Source organism: Hyla sarda, chromosome 1, assembly GCF_029499605.1.
Source record: "Hyla sarda isolate aHylSar1 chromosome 1, aHylSar1.hap1, whole genome shotgun sequence".
Lineage (NCBI taxonomy): Eukaryota > Metazoa > Chordata > Amphibia > Anura > Hylidae > Hyla > Hyla sarda.
In genome coordinates, this window is record NC_079189.1 from 302,688,566 (window position 1) to 302,712,332 (window position 23,767).

Below are 23,767 nucleotides of genomic sequence, written 5' to 3' on the forward strand. Positions count from 1 at the left end.
TAATGCATGTCAGAGACACATTGAGAACACACAGCACAAAGCTAAATGTTATCATGAACACTGCAAAAAAAAACTGCAAGACATTTTCTCAACACATGCCCAGCATTTTACAGCAATGCATAGCTTACAAAACGCACATGTACTATGCATTAGCACACAATGCTAATTTTACTGCTGTTTCCTCTGTAGTCAGACTAAGAGTCCCTTGCACACTCACTGTAACTGAAGCCGAGAGTGTCTGCGTAGGGAAAGGGTGCGCAGCAGGTTAGCTGGGTCATCCCCCTGCCAGGAAAGTCCCTTAATACTGTTCATCAGCTGGGAGTGCCGCTCTCTACCAGTGACAGGGGAGAGACATAATTGATTACAGATGTGAGGGCTTTTATATTATTTATATATCTTAAAGAAATTATGCAACAAAGCTGTTCTGCTTACATTTCTTCACATAAAACAATAGATTTACTACTGTCTTCGGTTGCACACACATCACGTTTCTGCTCTTTCATTGGGCTCTACGTCAGCTAAATGGAAGCTGCCATAGTGCTCTCTGTTTGGTCCATTTGCCAAATGTACATGCCTTAGGCTGGGTTCACATTTGCAGTCGGGCTCCACTTAAGGGAGCTCCGTCGGCAATTCTGTCAAAATTACGGAAGTTTAGCAGAGAAAAAAAAAAGTGCATTCACTATTCCCCTCCCCCCCCCCCCCCCCACTAAACTACCGGATCCCTGATGGACCCCACTGAAGTTTATGGCATCCATCGGGACCTGGTTGAGTCAGTTGTACTCCGACCAGTTTTAGGGCTGTTTAGTACACAAAAAAAAAAAAAAAAAAGCTTAACGTATCCAGAACGGAACGAAGCACAACAGCAATGTGAACCTAGCCCATATTGTAAAAAGCAGTGTGGTCAAAGTGTACATAAAAATGTACCTGAAAATAGACAAAAGAGACCAAAGGGGGGGGGGGGGGAGGCCTTGTGCGTTACCACTATAAAAATTGGCAGTAGTGTGACAGGTGGCGTCACTAGGCAAGGGTTGCCCTTAGGAAATGGCCGCTTACCAGAAGCGAATAGGAAATTTGCATATCAACCCAAATAAGGGTTTTCCAAGAAGATAGGAGCCAGCTGCGGAGCCCAGGTCACAGGAGAAGGAGTAATCCAATCCTGATAGAAGTTAAAATGTGGAGAAGAAAAAAACAACCCTTCCAAAGGCGCTGCTGGTTCAGGTAAGAAGTAGATCCAAGCCAGGAGTATTATAACACACTGAAGTGGTTTATTAGGTAAAAAAAAACAATAAAATACACAGAGATGACGCATTTTGGGGGAGCCACCTCCTTCCTCACATCAGACTGATCTGAGGAAGGGGGTGGCTCCCCCGAAACGTGTCATCTCTGTGTATTTTTTTTTTACCCAATAAGCCACTTCAGTGTTTTATAATACTCCTGGCTTGGATCTACTTCTTACCTGAACCAGCAGGTCATTTTTTTCTTCTCCACATTATTACATAAAACTGTGTCACATTCTGGTTTAAAGTAACCCAATAGTTGGTCTAAACTTACAATAAACAGTCTACAGATTAACTTTGATAAACCTGGCACATTGTCAAGTCTAATTTTGTACTGTCTAAGAATTAGACAATTTCAGTAAATCTGGACCAATGTGAGAATTCTATTACACCAGAAAAAAAAGCAGTGATACAAAGCTACTGACAAATGAGCTAAAAATTAAACCAGTAAGGTAGTCTCATGTTGATGATGATTTTCCCATGTAGTATATAGATGCAATTCAATTTTTGAGTTAGCCGGAAGCCCCACACCAAGTGCTGTCAGTGTTGACACTTAGGTTAGTAGGTTGTGTGGACACATTCCATGCAGTGTGACAAAGTGTTAATCACCTATATTTCCCCATGCACCTCTTATGCCCCAAAGGAGCCTTTTCACCATAAAGCACAGTTTTTTGGTGCTTCATATGGCACCAATAAGATTCCATATAATTATGCCAATAAAAAACTTACTACAGTACACTGATCACACTTTTTAAACTCAATAGTTGTTTCTTAAAATTAAAGATGGAATCTATTATACGAAAAACTATGCTTTCTTTAAAAGCTTATCCCTCAAATGTCTAAAGACTCCTTTGGGGGGAGACACACAAATTAACTGCATGTCACCAACATCACTTACTTCTTATTTTCATATACGCTTATGAAATCTTCAAACGCATTGATATCATAATCCATTGTGCAATCAAAGGAGAAATCGAGGAGAGAGCTGCTGAAGTGGAGTACAGTTGATCCCCAGTAAGATGTGGAACAGATATGTATGTACTACACTTATCTTGCTTATCTAATTTATTTGATGTTTTATGAAAGGTGAGTTGGCAAAATGGCCTCCAGTCACACATGAAATAAAATATTACATGAAATTTGTCGTCATTAGACAAAACCAGAGCTAAAAGTCTTAGTATTGCCTGTCAGAGTAGAATTGAAATGATGCAACTAAGACATTTCTAAAACTTTTTTAAAGGGGTATTCTAGGAAAAAAATGTTTTTATATATCAACTGGCTCCAGAAAGTTAAACAGATTTGTAAATTACTTCTATTAAAAAATCTTAATCCTTTAAGTACTTATGAGCTTCTGAAGTTAAGGTTGTTCTTTTCTGTCTAAATCCTCTCTGATGACAACTGTCTCGGGAACCGCCCAGTTTAGAAGCAAATCCCCATAGAAAACCTCTTCTAAACTGGGCGGTTCCTGAGACACATGTCATCAGAGAGGATTTAGACAGAAAAGAACAACTCAACTTCAGAAGCTCATAAGTACTGAAAGGATTAAGATTTTTTTAATAGAAGTAATTTACAAATCTGTTAAACTTTCTGGAGCCAGTTGATAAATATAAAAAAAGTTTTTTCCTGGAATACCCCTTTAAATTCATACCTTGCATACTTAGAATAAGTCCTTCTTTTGCCTGCCTCTGCCATTTTTAAAGTGACCATAACTTTATGATCATACATTTACAGAATGAACAAATAAATAAGCACTAAACATTTAAAATGTACAAAAAACATCCTGAAACTTTAGTTAGCATGAAAGGAAAACTGGCAGCAGGTTAGAAGAATCTAAGCTGCTGATACGAGTTAATAGGGCAGGGAGCACTGGTTAATAACATAACTGTGCAGTCTTTGTGTAACAGCGCCATCTCATGAATATTCATCCAGCCATGTGGAGAGACATAGCCAGGTCGGGGGGCTGGATGAATACTCATTAGGAAGCAGTTACAGCAGCAGAAGGCAGATTGGTGCATCAAGCAGTAAGGCAACACCCCCAATACACCGTACATCTTCATAAGCATATAAACAGAAATGTATGTTACACAAAGTTGGCGCAGCATAGAGGGATAATAAAAGTATGTGGTTCATAAGTGTCCTCTGCCCTATTAACCCATAGTTTATTCTAAACTGCTGTTTGTATTCCCCATGTGACAATTGTATCCACTTCCTGTGGAGAAGGCGGTAAGTGTGTTCCCTAAAAATATCCCTATAAAGGCTAACTATCCGTTATAAAAGCTTTTGACGAGTTATAGTGACATGTCAAAAGTTTGGATCAGGGATGCTGAGAGCCCTACGTTCTGTAAAAGTAAGGGTCAGAAACCTCACCCACATCTCCACACATCATTTGCATCATTATTTCTATCTTCGTATTCCTTTTATATACCTCCTACGCATTGTGGAAGCACACACTAATGTGAAAGAGAACTGCATTACCCACAATACAATACTTTGAGTAGTAGAATCAGAAAGACCAATCTATAAATCCAGAACAAAACCTCATCATGGTTGCCTATTAAGCCACACAAACAAACAACCTTAAAGGGGTACTCCGGCCCTGAGACATCTTATCCCCTATCCAAAGGATAGGCTATAAGATGTCTCACCTCAGAGTCGTGACGTCACAATACTCCGGCTCCGTGGTCGCCACCTGGCTGTTTGTGAGCTGGCCCCGCGGCATGCAGCTCAAACAGGTGAGTGGCGAATACAAGATTGCGGGAGTCCAACAGGGACCCCCGCTGTGAGACATAGGGGATAAGATGTCTCAGGGCCGAAGTACCCCTTTAAATTTGTCAGAGTAGGATAAAATTGGTCTTTTTATACAATGTTAAACAAGGTTTTGAAGTTTCTCTAATGCGCTACCTACCGGTATACTTTCTCAGCTGAAATATTTGACTTCTGTAGTTCCCCCAAAGGAACTCGCTGGCCTTTCCTAATTACACCTAGAACAAACAGTCAAGAAAAGTTAGGCCAATTTCCCATGGCAATATTTTGGTCAGTATTTAGAATCATAACATTCAAAGAGGTTATCTAGCCTGTAAACATTAATAGCCTATTTTGCAGAGGAGACATCAATATTAGATCAGCAGGGTCCAACTACTAGAACTGCAGCACTGCCTTGTTAACTGCAGTTTCTTGCACTGCCGCTACAATTCGTACAGTGATAAACGCATGAGCTCAAGTAAACCCTCACCTATCTAATTTTTATGGTCTTTCTAGAAGAAGCAGTCAAAACCAGGAATGAAACAAAAATGGTGCAAAACAATAATAGAAAGATTTGTACCTCCACTATGTTGTGGACTGACGTTTGGCTTTGCCATTCCTAACGGTGGAACATTTTACACATAAATTGGTATCATAAGGCTACAGTTATAGCTACTCTATTTTACAATCTGGTTTTCTAGCAGTTTTTATCCCCCAAAAACAGGAAACAACAAACTGACAAAACTGTATGCAAAATTGTATACTATTTAAACTGTATACAGTTTTTTTAATTGTGAAAAAGCCATTCCACGGCCGCCCACAGACTCCCGCAGCCGGGGGTACTGGACCAGACTCTGTGCCATGATGAGAGTATTAGTTCCCACCCGACTGTGGGAGTCTTCAGTAGCGCTTGTACTACTACTCCCATAATTGAACAGTCTGTTCCATGTTGGGGGTAGTAGTAGTACAGGGACTGAGATCGATCGCACCAGGTCTCACTCCTGAGACCCACTTCTATACTAACTTATAAACCAGGGAAGCAAGCAGCACGCTCCCCTCCACTCTCCAGCCAGCCAATGATGTTAAGAATAGAACATCTCTGTGCTGTAACTTGATATCTCCCCCCCCCCCCCCCCCCCCCCCCGAAGCCCTGATTGGCAGGCACTGACTGTCCAGTCGGCCGGGGAACGGCACACAATGCTGCCCGCTTCCCTGGTTGAAAAGTTAGGATCACAGTGGGTTTCAGGAGTGAGACCCGATGTGATCAGTCCCTCAGCCCCTGTACTACTACCCCCAACACAAAACAGACTCTGTTCTATGATGGGAGCAGTAGTACAATCATTACTGCAGAGTCACCACAGCCACCCGCAGACTCCCGCAGGCAGGGGGTGTGCAGAAGCCGCCCTGAGCGCAGAGTCTGTTCCATGATAGCAGTAGGAGTAGTACCGCAGTGCTGTAGGAGTCCTGAGGGCTGTGGAGCAAAGTTTGAAACTTACTGGTTCTGTACACAAAAAAACACAAACAACTATACAAAAACCTACACAACCGGATACATCTAGTTATGCAAGTTTTTATATGGGTGGTCAATGAATACGGTTTGCTATAGGGCTGTATACGGTTTTCAAATAGAAAATGTATACAGCAACAGTATAGCAAAAACGTGATGTGAATGCACCCTAAGTAAGCAACCCTTTGGGCAAAAGCTGTTACCATATATGCATTTCATTCTAGTGTTCAATAGAGAATGCATGGCACTTTTTAACAAACTGACAGTTTTGGCATACTGCTTAGTACACACTGCTTTTGTGTTTATGTTAACATACATTTTAGCATACTTATTCTTGAAAAAGATAAAAACCATGCTTCAAGTAGATCACATTTTTTTTTTTAGCAGATCTTAGTCTGCTGTGTGCCATTGTTATTGATTGCTTGCATATAATTTTTAAAAGCTCTTGTATATCCACTACACTACTATTACAAGATATCAGTGAGTGTGCAATGTACCTGCTGTCTTCTCTGCCCGTTGCCTTGCAGCCTCATTTAGTACAGCCATTGATCTAATTGCTGCCCGCAGCACAGCCCATCGGAAGACAGACACCGGGTCCATACCAATGAGTTCACGAATGTATGCACTGTCACTGCTCCGGAGGAGAGCCACAATATCAGGTCTCATGTAGTCTGTATTTTTCTCACGAAAATCCTGTTGGAAAAAAACAATTATCTATAGGAATATATATGCAGGCAGCAAGTAATCTATCTATCTATATATCCAGAGCAGGTATCAGGCAGCACACCAAGTAATATTCAAATCAAGTGCGGTTTAATATCCCATATCAAGATACAACGTTTCAGCAGTATCTATCTATATTATATATATATATATATATATATATATATATATATATATATATATAAAAAACAATGTGTGTGTGTATGTATGTTCCAGCATCACGTCCAAACGACTAAAGGTATTAACATGAAACTTGCCAACATATTACTTATATGTCAACAACAAACATAGGATAGGTCATTTAACCCTTACTCACCCCCGTTTGCAATGGTCGGGGTTTGTGTTTAAAGTCCCATACAAGTCTATGGGAAATATGTTACTGCATAACTTCCAAACAGCTGGAGATATCTCGATAATACTTGGTCACATGTTACTTATATGTCCACTTAAAATATAGGATAGGTAATTTAACCATTAACTATCCCATTTGTGAGGGTCGGGGTTTTTGTTTAAAGCCCCATGCAAATCTATGGGAAATGTATGTTCCCACATAACTTCCGTACAGCTGGAGATATTTCAGTAATACCTGGTACACCTATTACTTATATGTCAAATAAAAAGATATGATAGTTAAATTAACTCTTACCTACACTCTTATATAAAAGATGTGTTTTTGCTTCAAGTGCCATGCAAGGATATGGGACTTACAGTACCTTACTCCACAAGCTCCCCTCTGCATCTCCTGGTGAATGTGTCAATCCGGCTTGCAAGCCACACCCATCTCACAAAGACACTCCCATGTTTAAAGCTCCAGCTCTTTTATAATCTACTCTTTTTGTGCATCGGTCTGGCTTGAAAATCACACCTAGTCCCACAAAGCCACGTCCCCTTCTATTTTCAGCTTACAATATCTTCATCACAAATCGGTTGGGACATTCAGGCGGGACATGAGGACGGGATATGACAACAATATAGTAGGACAATATATGAAGTCAAAAGCTTCCTCCTTTGTTGATTTTCCTCCCCAACAAGGAATAGGAAGGAAAAACTGGGCAACGCTGGGTACTCAGCTAGTATATAGAAAACTAAATGGGTTTTTCACATTTCTGTGACACTAATGGCATATCCTAGGCAAGCTAGACTTACAACATGTAATGAACCTACCTTAATCTGGTACTTTACTTTGCCTGCAAAGTGACGGATGATAAATGCAGGCTCCATGACTGGTGTGCCAACAAAGTACTTATTATCCTCATGCTGTTGTTTGAACTTGGCCAACAAAGTATGGGAGGTTGCATGAGGAAAACTAAGAATGCAAAAAGTACAAGTGAAACATTTAAAGCAAAGACCATATTACTGGGTTTACATGTCATGCATGGCAAAAATACTGTCTTCTTTTCATGGTAGTCAAACATTACATACTTGCTTTCCTCATCCAGTAAATAGAAAAGGCCAGTTGGTTTCTTGCTGATCAAATGAATGCAGCCCACATTATCTGTGTAGTCTATGTTGTGCCAACTAATTCCTTCACCTTGATATTCTTCCTAAAAGACATTTAACAAATACAGATCTGAAAATAATTTTGGTTATTATGCACCCTTTTTAATAAGAGTGCTCAGAGTATTTTCAAAGAAGAATTCCAAAGGGTCTAGGAGCTAGTAGAAGGGATATGGTAGGTAATGATGTTATCCTGTAGTCCACAGGAAGACAGAGGTTCTGACCTCCTGTTGGTACATTAGGAACTTGAAGATATGGAGAGTCAGAAATGTGATCACATGAACAAATTAGAGTAATAAAAAAAACATGAATGCAGCTGCGCTGGAGTAAAACAAATGACAGTCCTTATTTTGCAATCTCTGCAATCACCCTTGTTCCTCCAATATATCCCTGCCCCAGCTCCTCCTTTAAGGTGCAGTTATTACAGAGTAGTAGTAGTAATAGTACTGATTTCACAGCGGAACATTAGAAAGAACAATACACTGACTCTGAAGGCTTGCCTTCTTTCCATACTGCATTCTGGTTCCATCTCTTTCCTGAGGTAAGCAAAACTGACACACACTGGGTCACTATATGATGTAAAAGATTCATCAGACCGGGTCACCTCCTTTCATAGTTACACTGTCCAGTTTTGATGTGCACATGCCAATCTGGAGGTAAACAGGAGACCGTATGGGCACCATAATTGGTCTGAGGCTATAGAGCAAGCCACCTAAAGAATAATGCTAACAAACATGGGGCAAAAATGAATCAAAGCTACTTACAAATATAAAACTCCTTAGCCTAGGTCTACAATGCCCAGGTGCCGGAAAAAGAAGAAAAAAAAAGAAGAGATTTCACAACTTAATCTGTGAAGCATAGCATCAGAAGAAATGGCACAGAACTTTGAATAAGTGTATATTTGTAGGTAACCTAGATTTGTGTTTGCCACACATTTGTTAACATTACACCTAAAGTGGCCAACCACTAACTTTTTCAGCAACATGTACTACAATATCTATTCTGTGGAACTGGACTAGACAGGCTGTGGGACTGGACTAGATTAGACTCTGCTTATCACACACATCAATAAGCCTTGGACATTAATGATCCAACTGCCGCTTTGCCAGTTATACTTCCTGGGGCCAATTTTGGTACTTACAAACCACTGCATACCAGGAACACTCCCAAGATCTGCAGTTTTGGAAATGCCTTAACCCAACTGTCTAGAATAATTTTGCTTCTTAAGGTCCCCATATTCCTTATAAAAATATCGGCCACACCAGCCAACTTTAACAGGACAGGTTGACTAAAGTGTATGCTGTCCTCTTTCAACTGCCTGGCCCAATTTTATAAAAGAAATAAGCCACCACCAGATGAGTCAAATGTTAATAATGTATGGGGAGAAAGGTAAAAGATGAACAAAAGTTGGATCAACAGCTACTGAATATGGCAACCTTTAAACTTGTAAATATTTCCTGCTTTCAACTTCTGACTGTTCCATTGCTGCTTAATATATCCCCATCCATTGACAGATGCAATTGTCACAAGATCAAATGTTATCCAATTGAATCAAATGTTATCCATTGCATCTGTCAGTGTTTTTAATGTTAAGAATCCTTGGTATATACCGCCTTACATACATATATACTGGGCGATTGTATTTCTTACCTGTTCTAGCTTGAAGATATGCTGATTGAAGTAATACTGAAGCTGTTCATTGGCATAATTAATGCAAAATTGTTCAAAGCTATTGTTTGCAAAGTCTTCAAACCCAAAGATGTCAAGAACTCCAATAGAAAGACACTGAAACGAAAAATAAAACCAAATACATATACTTCGTACTATGGAAACTTGCATTAAACACGATGGAGGAGATTTATCAAAACCTGTCCGGAGGATAATTTGCCGAGTTGCTAATAGCAACCAGATCGCTTCTTTCATTTAAAAAAAAAAAAAAAAGACCTCTGATAAATGAAAGAAGCGATCTGATTGGTTGCTATGGGCAACTCAGCAACTTTTCCTCTGGACAGGTTTGGATAAATCTCCCCCATATACATGTCCACATAAATGACAAAAAAACAATGGTTGTCAAAATGAGTAAAAACTAAAAATACACATATGGATGGAGTCAAATAGACATTTCTGTTGCATAATGAGTCCAAAAGTGGAAAATATAGGGTGCACATCATTTATGTATTTGTCTAGAAGGTAGAAATGAAGGCACATAAAGAGAAAGGCTACACAGTTTAAATAACTACAGTCAAAGAAAAACAGAAAAGAATAAATAAGCTCACATTGACAGATTCCTCCACGTCCTTCTTATTGAGCAGTGCATGGTTGATTCTAAGAACTATCCAGTCAAAAAGTGCGCTGTAGAGAGATTTTGCCATAGAGTCACGAGCAGTTACAGCCTGCAAGAAAGATTGATAGGAGGATCAACATGCCACCAATACCAACTGTTTCTTCAGTGTCTAAAGTGGCAAAAGGGTTATCAGAAGGCACTAAATATGCTGCATTTGTAGCTACCACAACAGTAACTGAATAAATTGCTGAAAACAGCATTTTAAAAGCAGTGTGTAAAAATGAGTGACATTAACCTGCCTAGCCATGGGAAATATCAATGGACAGCTTTTGGGACATACTGTCACAAATGTGCCGATTAAGTCCATACATGTAAAGAAAGTCATATTGCACAAGCTGCATATTATGTGTCCTGGAACACATAAGTCAAAGCCTTGAACCCTCAGGTTATGAATACTTCTAATGCATCAAATTGCCCTATCCAAAAAAGGGGTCCAACCAGTCAGGCCAACATAATCTCCAGAATGGGGACTCCAGTCTTCTGTTAGAATGGAGTAGCAGGGTGAGCATGTTTATTGCCTCACCATTCACTCTGTACGGGAGCTTTAGAAACAGCCAAAAGCTGTACTAGAGAATGACTGAAGTAAAGGATCCACCCATTCTGTGCATTAGACATCTACCCAAGGGTTTTGGGTACCTTGGGTACTTATCCCATGTCCACAAAATAGGGAATGAGTATCTGATTGCTGTACTCTGATATCATCGACACCCCTGCTCGTTTTTTTATTTTTTGCCATGATCTGTAGTATTTATCGGTAGCGTTTGTTCTGATGTGACTGATCGTTTTTTTTAAATACGCAGTTCTGGACTTTGGTATTTTTTACGTGCAAGCCATTGATCCTGCAGTTTAATTAACATTTTTTATATTTCGAACATTTACGCATGCAGCGATACCACACGTTTGTTATTTTTGGTTTACGAAATCATAAAGGGGGACAAAAAAACCATAGGAAGTGCTCTAAGATATAACTTTTAATAGTATATATGTAAAATCCACCAGTAGTGACCCATAAAATAGAATGAAATTATATATATATATATATATATATATATATATATATATATATATATATAGTTTAATGCCCAACGCGTTTCCACTGCATCGAGCAGTTTCCTCTGGGGACAACTATTGTATAGTTACATTGACCCAAATGGTTAGGATTCGCACCACATGAGTACAATTCAAGTCTTGGTTAAATGCAGCTATTGATATACATGGATTCAGAAGTATAAAAAATGTAATTTTTAAATAGGTATTGCTGTGGTAAATATCCTACTGTTACCGGACCAAAGGATCACACATGGAAATCTAGGAAAGGAAAGAACAAACAACAATATAGTTGATATATCCACAAATGGTATATAGCCATGATTGCCCGCTGGTGTCAGCCCAGCCATACCTCTGGGTATGGGATACCTAAAAGGGAGAAGGAAGGATCCCTATAAATAAATATGCTCTGTTCCTGGTACCTGGAAACAAGAGAGAGCCAATGGTGCCCATAGGGGCTACTCACGTTTGTGTGCTCCGGTTTCCAAATGGGGTTAAGCGCAAACCCACAATGGTGGGGAGCCTAATTACTAGAAATCTTGCAGATCTATTAGATGAAAATACTAGATCAAGTGGTAAAGGACCCTTTACAAAGTGTGCCCTCCCCAACAAGACCTATCCACCTCTTCGTGAAACTTCATGCATTGACGTCTTTTTAGATCTAGTACAACGTGACCTAAAGTCACTTGATATTTCAAATTTATCCATGCAGAAAAATCTCTCTAGACAAGAACAACAAGCCATGAAAACCTTGAGAGACAATAGAGATCTTGTCATCAAAGCATCGGACAAAGGGGGGGGGGGGGGGAACATTGTAGTCCTCAAAAGAATGGAATATATTCAAATGTGTCATAGATTGCTTGATGACAGGACCACTTATGAGGTTTTGCAGAGAAATCCCACAGGAGTTGAGAGGGATTATTTCCCAGGCAAAGACAGACAGGCTCCTAAATGACAAGGAATGTCTATTTTTGTTACCAACAAAACTGATCATCGCTATGTTCTATGCCCTCCCGAAAAAACATAAGGGGGTAATCCCCCTCAAAGGGCGTCCTATCGTCTCGGGAATAGGGAGCATAGGACAGAATGTTGGGATCTATTTGGATCAAGTCCTGAGGGAGTTTGTTCTGTCTTTGCCCTCACACACAAGAGATTCGATGGATTTGTTACGTAAAATTGAAGGATTGACACTAGAACAAGAGACACTTAACGAGTATAGACGTGGAATCTCTGTACTCGTTTATTCCACATGAGGTTGGCATGAGAGTGGTGGCATACTTCTTATCATCAAGAGGTAACCAATATACAGCTCATAATAATTTTGTACTAAGACTGTTGAACTTTGTCCTCACTCGTAATTATTTTCTGTTTAATGGCCAATTATACCACCAGCTCAGGGGCACGGCTATGGGGAGCCCATGTGCCCCAACATATGCCAATATGCTCCTGGGCTGTCGGGAGGCCAGCCTAGTCTTTGCAGACGAGAGAGAAATATTCTGTGAATCGGCCCTACTATGGGCAAGATTCATTGATGACATTTTTATTATTTGGCAGGGTACTGAGGACGAGTTCAAGCAGTTCTTAGAATCATTAAACTGTAATTATATTGGACTGTTTTTCACTTTTGAAATCAGCCACACTAAATTGGCATTCTTGGATTTGAACATTGTAAAAGAATCGGATGGCATGTTGCGAACAACGGTACACCGTAAACAAACCATGAACAGCCTCCTGGGATGGAGAAGCTGGCACCCTACCCCCCTGAAAAGGGGGATTCCTAGGGACCAGTACCTCCGTCTCAGGAGGAACTGTTCACATAAAGAAGACTTCATTACCCAGGCACGTGACTAGAGAGATTTAGGAGCAGAGGGTATCCAGACTACATTCTAAGGGATGCCTTTCAGCGTGCTCAGCGTACTCCTAGAGAGAGTTTACTCTTGCCCTGTAACAAAATAGAGTCCTCCAAATCTATCAGAATAATAGGAACTTATGATCAAGCAGCTAGCCCCATTAGAAATATAATAGAGAAATATTGGGGAATACTACGCATGGACCAAGATTTGGTAGATATCATTCAAGAGAGACCAGAAATTACCTATAGGAGGGGTAAGAGCCTAGGGGGATCTGCTAACACAAATTCACTTGATTCCAGATTTGAGCTCGAGACAAACATGGCTGGGTAGGACACCACCCCCTAACGGTTGTTTCAAGTGCGGAAAGTGCAAGGCGTGTCAGTTTGTAGTTAAAACAGACAAACTTAGGGACAGTCATCTGACTCGAGATCATAGTATCAAAAATTTTATAAATTGTGACACCTGTGGAGTGATTTATGTGGCCACATGTCCCTTTCAGAAGAGATATGTGGGTAAAACTACCCGGCCCTTTAAAAGAAGGATTTTAGAGCATATAAGGGACATTAAACATGAGAGAAACATCATTGACCACTCACATGAACACTGTGCACAATGGCCGAACGGAGGGTTTGAATTTCGTGGCAATTGAATGGATCAAACCCTCCCCCAGGGGTGGGGATATTGATCGCACCCTTTTACAAAAAGTGCAAATGGATCTACCTACTCAATTCAACTACCCCTGGAGGCCTCAATGAACAACAAAATTACTCATGTTTCCTCTAGGGTCCATGTTGGCTCCACCAAGAGCAATGACCTAGTTAGGTAGTCAGTGGATCCTTAGGAGGATACTTTAGCTAGGGTCGTTGCAGGTATGATAGCTTCACTAGGTGTGAGTGATAGGAGGCTCCGGAGCTGGACCGCCCTTCTTAGGGCGGCAGCCCCACCTAGGACACAGGGCCCCACAATAGGGTCATAAAGGGACATAGCTTAGGTTCATTAGACCCATGCTAATCAATGTCCCCCACCCTTGTTAGGTTAATCCCACCTAGAGGAGGGGCCTCATGCCGCCTTGGAGGAATACATGATAGCCACATGCACTAACACATCATCCGAGTTCGCTACATGCCCTCTGAGTAATTAAATTAAATATAAAATTATTTCTCAAAAATTATCTAAATAATGAGTATTTAATAAAACTGTGAATTTTATATTAGCTACTGTAAATACAATATCATTGCTATATAAGTTCTTTGAAAACAGCTCTAAATCACTTTCTATTATCCTACTTTAAGTTTACCTCATACGATGCAATCCCCACTATGCAGAGATGGAGTAAACAAACGGGTCACGTGGTCTGACAGATCAGGTGACCAGTGACGTACCTGGAAATCCTCCCTGTAGTGTATTCATCGGCGATACACTGCAGGGAGGAGAGTGCAGCAGAGTCATGTGAGCCATCACATGACCTGCTTCCCCGTCGCATGTTGTCGCGAGAGCGCGATCACGTGACTGGGATTTGCGCACCGGCGTTCCGGATATAAGTCCGGACGCCGGCAACATGGAGGAGAGCGCTGGTAGCCTGTAATTAGGCTCCCCACCATTGTGGGTTTGCGCTTAACCCCATTTGGAAACCGGACCACACAAACTTGAGTAGCCCCTATGGGCACCATTGGCTCTCTTTTTTCCGGGTACCAGGAACAGAGCATATTTATTTATAGGGATCCTTCCTTCTCCCTTTTAGGTATCCCATGGACCCAGAGGTATGGATGGGCTGACACCAGCTGGCAAACATGGCTATATACCATTTGTGGATATATCAACTATATTGTTGTTTGTTCTTTCCTTCCCTAGGTTTCCATGTGTGATCCTTTGGTCCGGTAACAGTAGGATATTTGCCACAGCAATACCTATTTAAAAATGTAATTTTTATACTTATGAATCCATGTATATCAATAGCTGCATTTAACCAAGGCTTGAATTGTACTCATGTGATGCGAATCCTAACCATTTGGGTCAATGTACCTATAATAGTTGTCCCCTGAGGAAACTGCTGGATGCAGTGGAAATGCGTTGGGCTTTAAACTATATTTATATTGGTGCATTAATACATTTAATTCTATTTTATGGGTCACTACTGGTGGATTTTACATATATACTATTAAAAGTTATATCTTAGAGCACTTCCTATATTTTTCTTTCCCCTTTATGATTTCATATGATTGCAGGGCAGATTAATCATCTGAACCCTTTAATGGGAAAAGGGGGATGGTTCAAACTTTTTTAGGAAAGGGGTTTATTAACATTTATTAAGATTTTTGTTGCTATTACATGCAATCTTCGGTTTGCTTACATAGATCAATGCTGCTACATAGAACAGCACTGATCAGTGTTATTGGTGCTCCATTGCTCCAGGCTGCTAAGGCTTCATGGAGCATTTAGCGCGCCGTTCAGATGGCGAGGAGGCAGGTAAGGGCCATTCCACAATCCTCTCAGCTAGTCGGGACCCCGAAAGTGTTCCTATCAACCTGAATGATTTAGCCAGGGATAATTTATTTATTTATTTTTTTTACATTTTAGACTGTGATCAACCGTGATCGAGGAGTCTTAAGAGTTAAAGTGTACTTGTCAGATCCCACAAAAAATAAATAAAAAATGTTTTTATGTATATATATATTTAGCAGACAATATGAAGAAAAAATTGGAGCACTCACCCCGAATTGTAGTCTTGAAAAATATTTATTCCATTCAGGACATCACAGGATACTACAAGGAGCAAAGTGTGTGGGTATGAGGTGGGGTAGACGAACGACGGGGTAGAAGGAGCGACAATTGTTTCACGGTAGATAGCGCTTCCTCTGGCTCCAAAAGATTGAAACAATTGTTGCTCCTTCGTTTGTTCGTCTACCCCTTGCTCTTTGTCGTATCCTGTGATGTCCTGAATGGAATAAATATTTTTCAAGACTACAATTCGGGGTGAGTGCTCCAATTTTTCTTCATATTCTCTGCTGAAGATTTATGATATGAACTGTTTCTTTACGAATGTGAGCACCCCCATAAGTCTTCTACACGAGCCGTGCAACCAGTATAACAGAAGCATTATATCAACCAGTGCATGCCTACCAATTAAAATATGTATATTTAAAAAATATATATAACAATAATAATAATAATTATACGCAGTACCTAATCCTGACCGTGTACATCTATTTTTTATGCCTATATCACCTATATTTATATAAAGAGGTGAGATATATATCACTTCTTTTCATTAGTTTACAGTGTTAGAAATCCTCTCAGGGGAAGGGGGCGTAAGGCAGCCTTGTCCATGAGTCATCTCTTGTCCATGACTCATGGACAAGCCTGATGCTGCTGCAGAACTGGTTAGTGTCCTAGTTGGTACGAAGACACATAATGGTGGGTTTTTCAGGAACCGTTTTCTTTACTAAATATTCAGAAATGTTTAAACAACCATATTACAAAAGGTCTTTACTTTTAATCAGTAAATTTTTTTGGAATCTTACAGTGCTCATTTAAAAGGCATGCATCCCCCCTAATTGGTGATATCTGGCATTAGTCACGAGTCCCGGCAGCTGATATGACACAAGCTATGTCCAGAACAATCTCACTCTCCCTGCTATCTGACCACAGAGTAACTTACTAATAATATAAACAATAAGGAGAAGAGGAAGCTGAAAATAAATAAACTAGGTGCTATGCTAGTGGGATAGAGGATATTCTGAAATGAAGTCCAATCAGGGTTGCCATACATCCTAAAAGCAACTGATCCGACTTCTTTTAATTTTACAGGAGAGGTGCGAAGCCTACAGACAGGGCTACTCTTTTGTGCTACATATGCACACTAGCACTAGCACTAAATCAGCTCCCCGGCGCACTACAGATAACCTCTCCTCATCCACAACATGGAGCTCAATTCAGGTGTGGCCCCCTCCTCTAGCACATGTCAAAAGGTTTTTTTTTAAGCAACAAGCACAAAAAATTTTTATAAAAAAAATGTAAAAAAAATATATAAAATATTGTAGAGTGGGTGCACAGACACTGTGGGATGCACAGTGTAAATAATAACCATACAAGCCTTTTCAAATCCATGCATGTGTTTCTGGAACACATTCCAGAAGTTTCTTGAATTACAGGAGAAAAAGCAAAGACAAATATGTAAAAAATGTTCCAAGGTTTTCTCTCACCTCATTGATGCTATATGGCAATATCAGCTTTTCATTTACAGTAACAGTCTTCCTTTTGGTTAGTGCTTCCACCAACATCTCTCTTTTAACCTGGTTGGGTAACATAGGTCTGTCTCAGTCAAATATATATCATACATTTTTGTAACATTTAGCAACTTTTATACAGTTTGCAGGGTTACTAAAATCAAATCCCAAACTATAAAATTGTGAAGTCTACACAATTATAGATAAATTAACGGAAGCTTGGATTTTATATTAGGTCAAACAACAGATACTATTCACAGGAAAATCTGCACCAGTGAATAAAGAAATCTACCAACAAAACAAAGGATGCTTTGCTTCATCAAGAATATAGCTTCAGATCTAGTTTATACAGTATATTCTATACCTGAAGCAGCTGTGACAAGGTGTCCAGGACCTCAGGGGGGCCAACATCAAGACCTTCATCCCTTCCAGAAGCCTTTTTCTTGTAAGTAACATTGCCCAAATAGAGGATAGCTGATAAAACTGAAAATATCCTAGAAAAAAAGTAAAAAAAAATAAAAATACACCACAAATATAAAGCTGTACTAAGTACACAGAGTGGCTGACATGGCATGTAGTCATGAAGCATGAGATGCTTACTGTTTCTTTGTGGCTGGGAGGAATCCAACCATTTCCATGGCTTGCTTTAACCTTTCAAAGTCATGTCGAAGATCTTCTCCATCATCAATCTTGAAATTATTCTACAAACACAATGTACATTATCATAGTTAAAGAACATTATAGAATATAGAGGGTAAATTTGTAGTTGATCATCACTTAAAGCGTACCCGTCAGATCCAACAAAATTGTTTTTGTTTTTTTTAATATATCACTCCGTACCTACATCTATTTTTTATGTGTCTAGCACCTTTATTTTTTTTATTACACTTTTAATTTAGCTCACTAGTCTGAACTCCTCTCAAAGGGAGGGGGCGTGGTCTCACTGTGCAGGTCTCCACCCCCTCCGTCAGTATGCTGTCTGCTCACATCTCCCCTAGCATTAGCAAAACTACAACTCCCAGCTTGTCCTCACTGACAGTAGCAGGACACAAGCTGACAGTGGGAGGGTTTTTCCTCCAGCTGTGAGCCCTGCACTCATAGCTGTCAATCAAGGAAATGTGTCCATGACATAGGTGATGATGCATGGACACAGCAGGACTAGTATGTGTCCAAGCAGGCGGGGGGAGGGCAGTTGTTTGACTGGCTTTTTCATTATAAAATACTGAAAATTTTCTAATGAAAGCATTTGTTTTGCATGCTTTACAACAAATCAAAAGTTTTTGTATCTGACCGTGCCCATTTAAGACATATATGATAAAAATTAATACTACTGTGTGGGCAGAGCTTTAATAGGAAAATTAGAGATTCATGTGTAGGATACAGTGATGTTATCTAGAAAGCTGAAAATGAGAGAATATTACAGGAAGTCTCTGGTGTGGAAAATCCAATATCCTTTCTAGGTAATTATCATAGGGAATAAAATACAAACAAAATACTTAAACAAACACAGACATATGTAATGCTTGAAGGAATTATCCCACAAAAAAAAAATGTATGCCCTTATCCACAGCATAGGTAATAACTGTAAGATAACTGAGTTCCCCTGCTCAGGGCCCCACTGATCACTCATCCACAGCCCCCTGTTTGAATGGAGTGAGGCTCATGCATGCACACTGTTGCTCCTATTAAAGTCTGTATGTGTCCAACAGATACCACTAGGTACTGCCATCTGTCAGTCCTATAGACTTTGAATAGTGGAGTAAAGCACATGCATGACCTCCGCTCCATTTAACTTACTCTATAACAAGAGGCCCCATGTAATGGGGATCACATCTTTTATTCATGTAAAGTTTTAGGCTCTAGATATTGTGCTCTGAAAACTAGAATTTCACAAAAACCTGTTTTAAGAATTTATTTGGTACTTCTGGTAAATGCAATGTCATTTTTAATGACAAGTCTTTGGCTTTTGTTGTACATAAAAGATGAAGATTTCTAAATTTAACAATGGGCTGATCAAGTTTCAATCCTTTGACTTAAAATCAGTCAAAAATAATAAACGACAAATGGGTACATTGACATAATTGAGAGACAACTATTATGCTATCCTGGTCCGCAATGTATGCAGTATCACTTACTAAGCCACTAGAGGGCCAGATATACCTTACTATCAAATTCCCATTTCCATAACCAGCATACAGTTGGCAAAAGCAACAACACAATTTATAGATATGTAAAAAATAGAAAAGCTTCATAAAAGTTTATGAACCCAACAAAAAAGTCCAAGATAAAACCCTGGGTGTGAAGTACACTCTCCTATGACACAGAGAACCAGATGTATGACACACTAAATCTGCTGGATGCTAACTTTACATTGACTGTTATTGGCTCCCCTGAATATTATGTTTTCAATGTTAAATATCTGCTGAAAACCTGTTTAGTATAACTGCTTGAAAATATTATATTAATTCATTAGATACAGAAAAAAGCATGCACATAAAAGAAAAAAAGATCCAAGATTAAAACCAATGTCAGGACAGGATGTGTATAGTATAGAATAAACAATACCAAAACCCTTCAGGGCTGACACCCCTCAGGGACTAATTCCCACCAACTAGGGACCCCTCCCGACTTTTTTTTACCCTCACTTTCATTTTTTTAGTATAAAATAAAAAAAATCCTAATTAAAACTACAAACATATAGATAGGATTAGGTAGTATATTATTTTATGGAATTGGAATCTGTTATGTAGTCAATACAATAAGGGAATGACTCTTTATGCCTCAATTGGCTTAGTGTTATGTCTCTAGACTCACTATGGATTCTCCACTAACTGCCATTTAAAACCGATGTTTCATTGGACACAGTCGGTTTGGTCAAGGGTAGAAGCTTTTATTAGAGTCATTAGAACTAAAAACTGGTTCACAAAGTGGTAAAGAAACTACAGACTAGAGAGGAGCGAAGTTAGGCTGGGTTCACACTACGTTTTCTCCCATACGGGAGCGCATACGGCAGGGGGGAGCTAAAACCTCGCGCTCCCGTATGCCTTCGTATGCGCTCCCGCATGTCATTCATTTCAATGAGCCGGCCGGAGTGAAACGTTCAGTCCGGTCGGCTCATTTTTGCGCCGTATGCGCTTTTACAACCGGACCTAAAACTGTGGTCAACCACGGTTTGAGGTCCGTTTGTAAAAGCGCATACGGCGCAAAAATGAGCCGACCGAACGTTTCACTCCGGCCGGCTCATTGAAATGAATGACATGCGGGAGCGCATACGAAGGAATACGGGAGCGCGAGGTTTTAGCTCCCCCCTGCCGTATGCGCTCCCGTATGAGAAAACGTAGTGTGAACCCACCCTTACAGTGATTCGATTCGTCACAAACTTCTCGGCAGTTGCTGACTTTATCCTGCATAAATGAGTTCAGCTTTCAGGTGCTCCGGTGGGCTGGAAAAGGTGGATACAGTCCTTGGAAAGAGTCTTCTAGGACTGTATCCACCTTTTCCAGCACACTAAAGCACCTGAAAGCTGAACTCTTTTATGCAGGCTAAAGTCAGCAACTGCCGAGCTGAAAAGTTTGTGACAAATCAAATTACTGTAATTTCACTCATCTATACTACAGACAACATACTAAAAAAATTCAGGCTAAGCAAAGGACATCAGGGGGAGATAATTTCAAACCTTTCCATATGCTGCCCACTAAGCTAAACAGGGCTCTAAGGTAAAAGGCCAAGAAAGACCCCACTGCTTAAAGAAAGGCATAAGCAGCTGAAAACGTTTGTTGGACAGATGAAACCAATAGCTTTATGGCAAAGCATACTAGGGTCATGTTTATAGATGCCTATAAAAAAGTGCACTCCACCTATAGTGAAACATGATGGAACATTTATAATGCTGTGGGGCTGCTTTGCTGTCTCTATGACTAGAGGCATTGAATGTGTTACAGGAATATGTAATAATCCTTTGATATCAGTATTTTAGAGTAAAATGTCCTCCCATGTGCATAGCTCCCAATCGTCCTGGATCAGTTCCCGTTTTAGGGGTCATGTCCCGCAGTCCCGGAACTGCCCCATCACCTCCTGTTCTATATTAAAATCGGAAACACTGCTGCTGCACGGAAAAGCCAATAGGGTACTCCCATTTGATGGCCGGCGGGGGTCGGCGCAGTGTAGCGGGACGTGCCACGTGCAGACATGTCCGGTGCTATATCATTATCCTGCCCAGGCGTCAGGATAGGCAGTGGCAAGACACCTAGAGGAAAGGACCGTGAGGAGGCATCTGTCTGGCCCCACAGCATCCGCCGCAGGTATCTAAAGCTCCTGTGTTCCACTGCTCCTCTGGTCAGCAGACCTTCTGCTTATGGCTATGTATATAAGGCTAAGTATATAGGGGTCTGCTGGGGGGAAGTGGGGGTGTTATATAGCTACAAATGGTCTGCCACCAACGGTGGTGGGGGGAGGGGGTCGATTGGTTGGTTGAAGGGGTGGGGTGCATCTATCTACAAAAGAGTCTACCTTATGGTGGGGGCATCTATCTGGTCAGCTACCTAAAGGGGACATCTATCATCTGCTACCTACAAGAGTGTGTGTGTGTGTGTGTGTGTGTGTGTGGAGGGGAATCAGGAACTATCCACAGGGGGTCTGTTACCTACAGGGGGACATCTATCTTGGTCTGCTAACTACAGAGGGGGCATCTATCTACAGGGGGTTTGCTACATACAGCAGGGCATCTATCTTCAGGGGGTCTGCTACCTATAAGGGGGCATCTATCTTCAGGGGGTCTGGTACCTACTGGTGGGGGCATTTATCTACAGGGGGTCTGCTACCTACAGGTGGGGGCAAAAAACAGCTACTACCTACAAAACAGCTGCTACCAACAGGGGGCGAACGATCCTGCAGGGGGACTGGTACCTACAAAGTGGCTTCTACCTAAAGGGGGGGGGGGCTATTACAGTTTGGGGCACTATAGGTCTTGAAAGTGTGGAGCCTGAAATGTTTTTCTCCTGCAGGTTCTGCAGTAGTTGCTGTAAGAAATTCTGACGGCCTCAGATGGAGCAGAAAAAGGAAAGTAAACGACTCCGATCAGCAAAGACGTCACCTGTGTCACTTGATATAACTGTATGCGATTACTTATATGATCTGTTGTGGAAATGATGGTTGTTGTCAGTCTGTCACCTGTGTATCGGAGGTGGTCCTAAACTCAGATGACAGACTGACAACATTATTGTTGTTAAATAGATATTCCAATTCCACATGTGCAGGCGTGGTTGGGGGCATGGCTAAGGGAGTGGTTAGGGGGTGTGTCCCGGAGGAAGTTGCAGCTAGGGGGTGTGGCTTGTCCCATTTTGCTCTCATCAAAAGTTGGGAGGTATGAATGAGTAAGAAACCTAGGTTTGAGTAGAACAAAATGGTTCCTATAGCAGGATAATGCCCCTAACTACACATCAAAGAGTGGTTAAGGAGGAAAACAATGAACCATTTTAAACTGGCAAGCAATGAGTCCTGATCACAATGCAACAAAAAGCTTCAAGCTGCTATTGGGGGAAGGAACCTTGCAAACATTTAGGCTAGGTTTACACTACAGAATTTTCGCCTGCAATTCCGCTTTGAAATTGCAGGCAGAAATTTTGCTTACTAAAATGTACTGTATAGTGAATGGGTTCAGTTCACAAATTCAGACTTTGAAAATTTCTGCCTGAATAATGGCGTTGCTCATTCTTCAGACGGAATAACTCACAGAACACATTGAAGTCTATTGGAGACTGCAGTGTCCGCGCGGTCCTAGCGCCGACTGATTCAGTCACCGCTGGCCGCACTCTGAATCTCCGGGTGAAAATTTTCTGCCCGAAGATTCTGAAGTGTGAACCGGCTTAGCCTTAAAAGGGGTACTACCCTGGAAAACATTTTTATTTTAATCAACTGGTGCCAGAAAGTTAAATAGATTTGTATTTATCAGCTGCTGTTTGCTCCACGGGAAGTTCTTTTCTTTTTGAATTTCCTTTCTGTCTGACCACAGTGCTCTCTGCTGACACCTCTGTCCATTTTAGGAACTGTCCTGGAACAGGATAGGTTTGCTATGGGGATTTGCTCCTACTCAGGACAGTTCCTAAGGTGTCAGCAGAGCGCACTGTGGTAAGACAGAAAGGAAATTCAAAAAGAAAAAAAAATTCCTGTGGAGCATACAGCAGCTGATAAGTACTGGAAGGATCAAGATTTTTTAATAGGAGTAATTTACAAATCTGTTAAACATTCTGGCAACAGTTGATAAAAAAAAAAAAAAGTTTTCCTGGGGAGTACCCCTTTAAGAGCTTGAGAGAACTGCGGTGTTAGAAACTATCAGTAGATAGGGGCAAGGAGTTCACAGATGGTATATGACATGGAAAGAATTACAGGCAACAAACTTTCTTATAGCCATGTTTATTCTTTATTTCTTTTCAGAAATAAATGTATGCATGTTAAGAGGTCAACTCTTTTTTGTTGAATGTATTTGGACATATTGTTACATATTGTAAGGACACAAAGGTGGGGCACTTATTTCTAAATAAAATATTTACCTT

At 40.6% G+C, this 23,767-nt stretch overlaps 1 protein-coding gene across 11 annotated transcripts in view; it reads right to left on the bottom strand.

The window, feature by feature from the left end:
• Nucleotides 1-23,767, bottom strand: part of MYO9B (myosin IXB) — a 195,539-nt gene that overhangs the window by 54,554 nt on the left and 117,218 nt on the right. For 5 of the 11 annotated variants that reach the window (XM_056518137.1, XM_056518135.1, XM_056518139.1 and 2 more), the window contains exons 6-16: nucleotides 17,817-17,917; nucleotides 17,581-17,710; nucleotides 17,193-17,282; nucleotides 10,023-10,139; nucleotides 9,397-9,531; nucleotides 7,672-7,793; nucleotides 7,414-7,555; nucleotides 6,024-6,219; nucleotides 4,183-4,258; nucleotides 2,176-2,265; nucleotides 218-331 (exon numbers count right to left, since the gene is read on the bottom strand). In XM_056518137.1, coding sequence (XP_056374112.1) covers nucleotides 218-331; nucleotides 2,176-2,265; nucleotides 4,183-4,258; nucleotides 6,024-6,219; nucleotides 7,414-7,555; nucleotides 7,672-7,793; nucleotides 9,397-9,531; nucleotides 10,023-10,139; nucleotides 17,193-17,282; nucleotides 17,581-17,710; nucleotides 17,817-17,917 — 1,313 coding nt within the window. The remainder of the gene's footprint in view (nucleotides 1-217; nucleotides 332-2,175; nucleotides 2,266-4,182; nucleotides 4,259-6,023; nucleotides 6,220-7,413; nucleotides 7,556-7,671; nucleotides 7,794-9,396; nucleotides 9,532-10,022; nucleotides 10,140-17,192; nucleotides 17,283-17,580; nucleotides 17,711-17,816; nucleotides 17,918-23,767) is intronic. The other 6 variants (XM_056518145.1, XM_056518140.1, XM_056518138.1 and 3 more) reach the window with 5 other exon arrangements.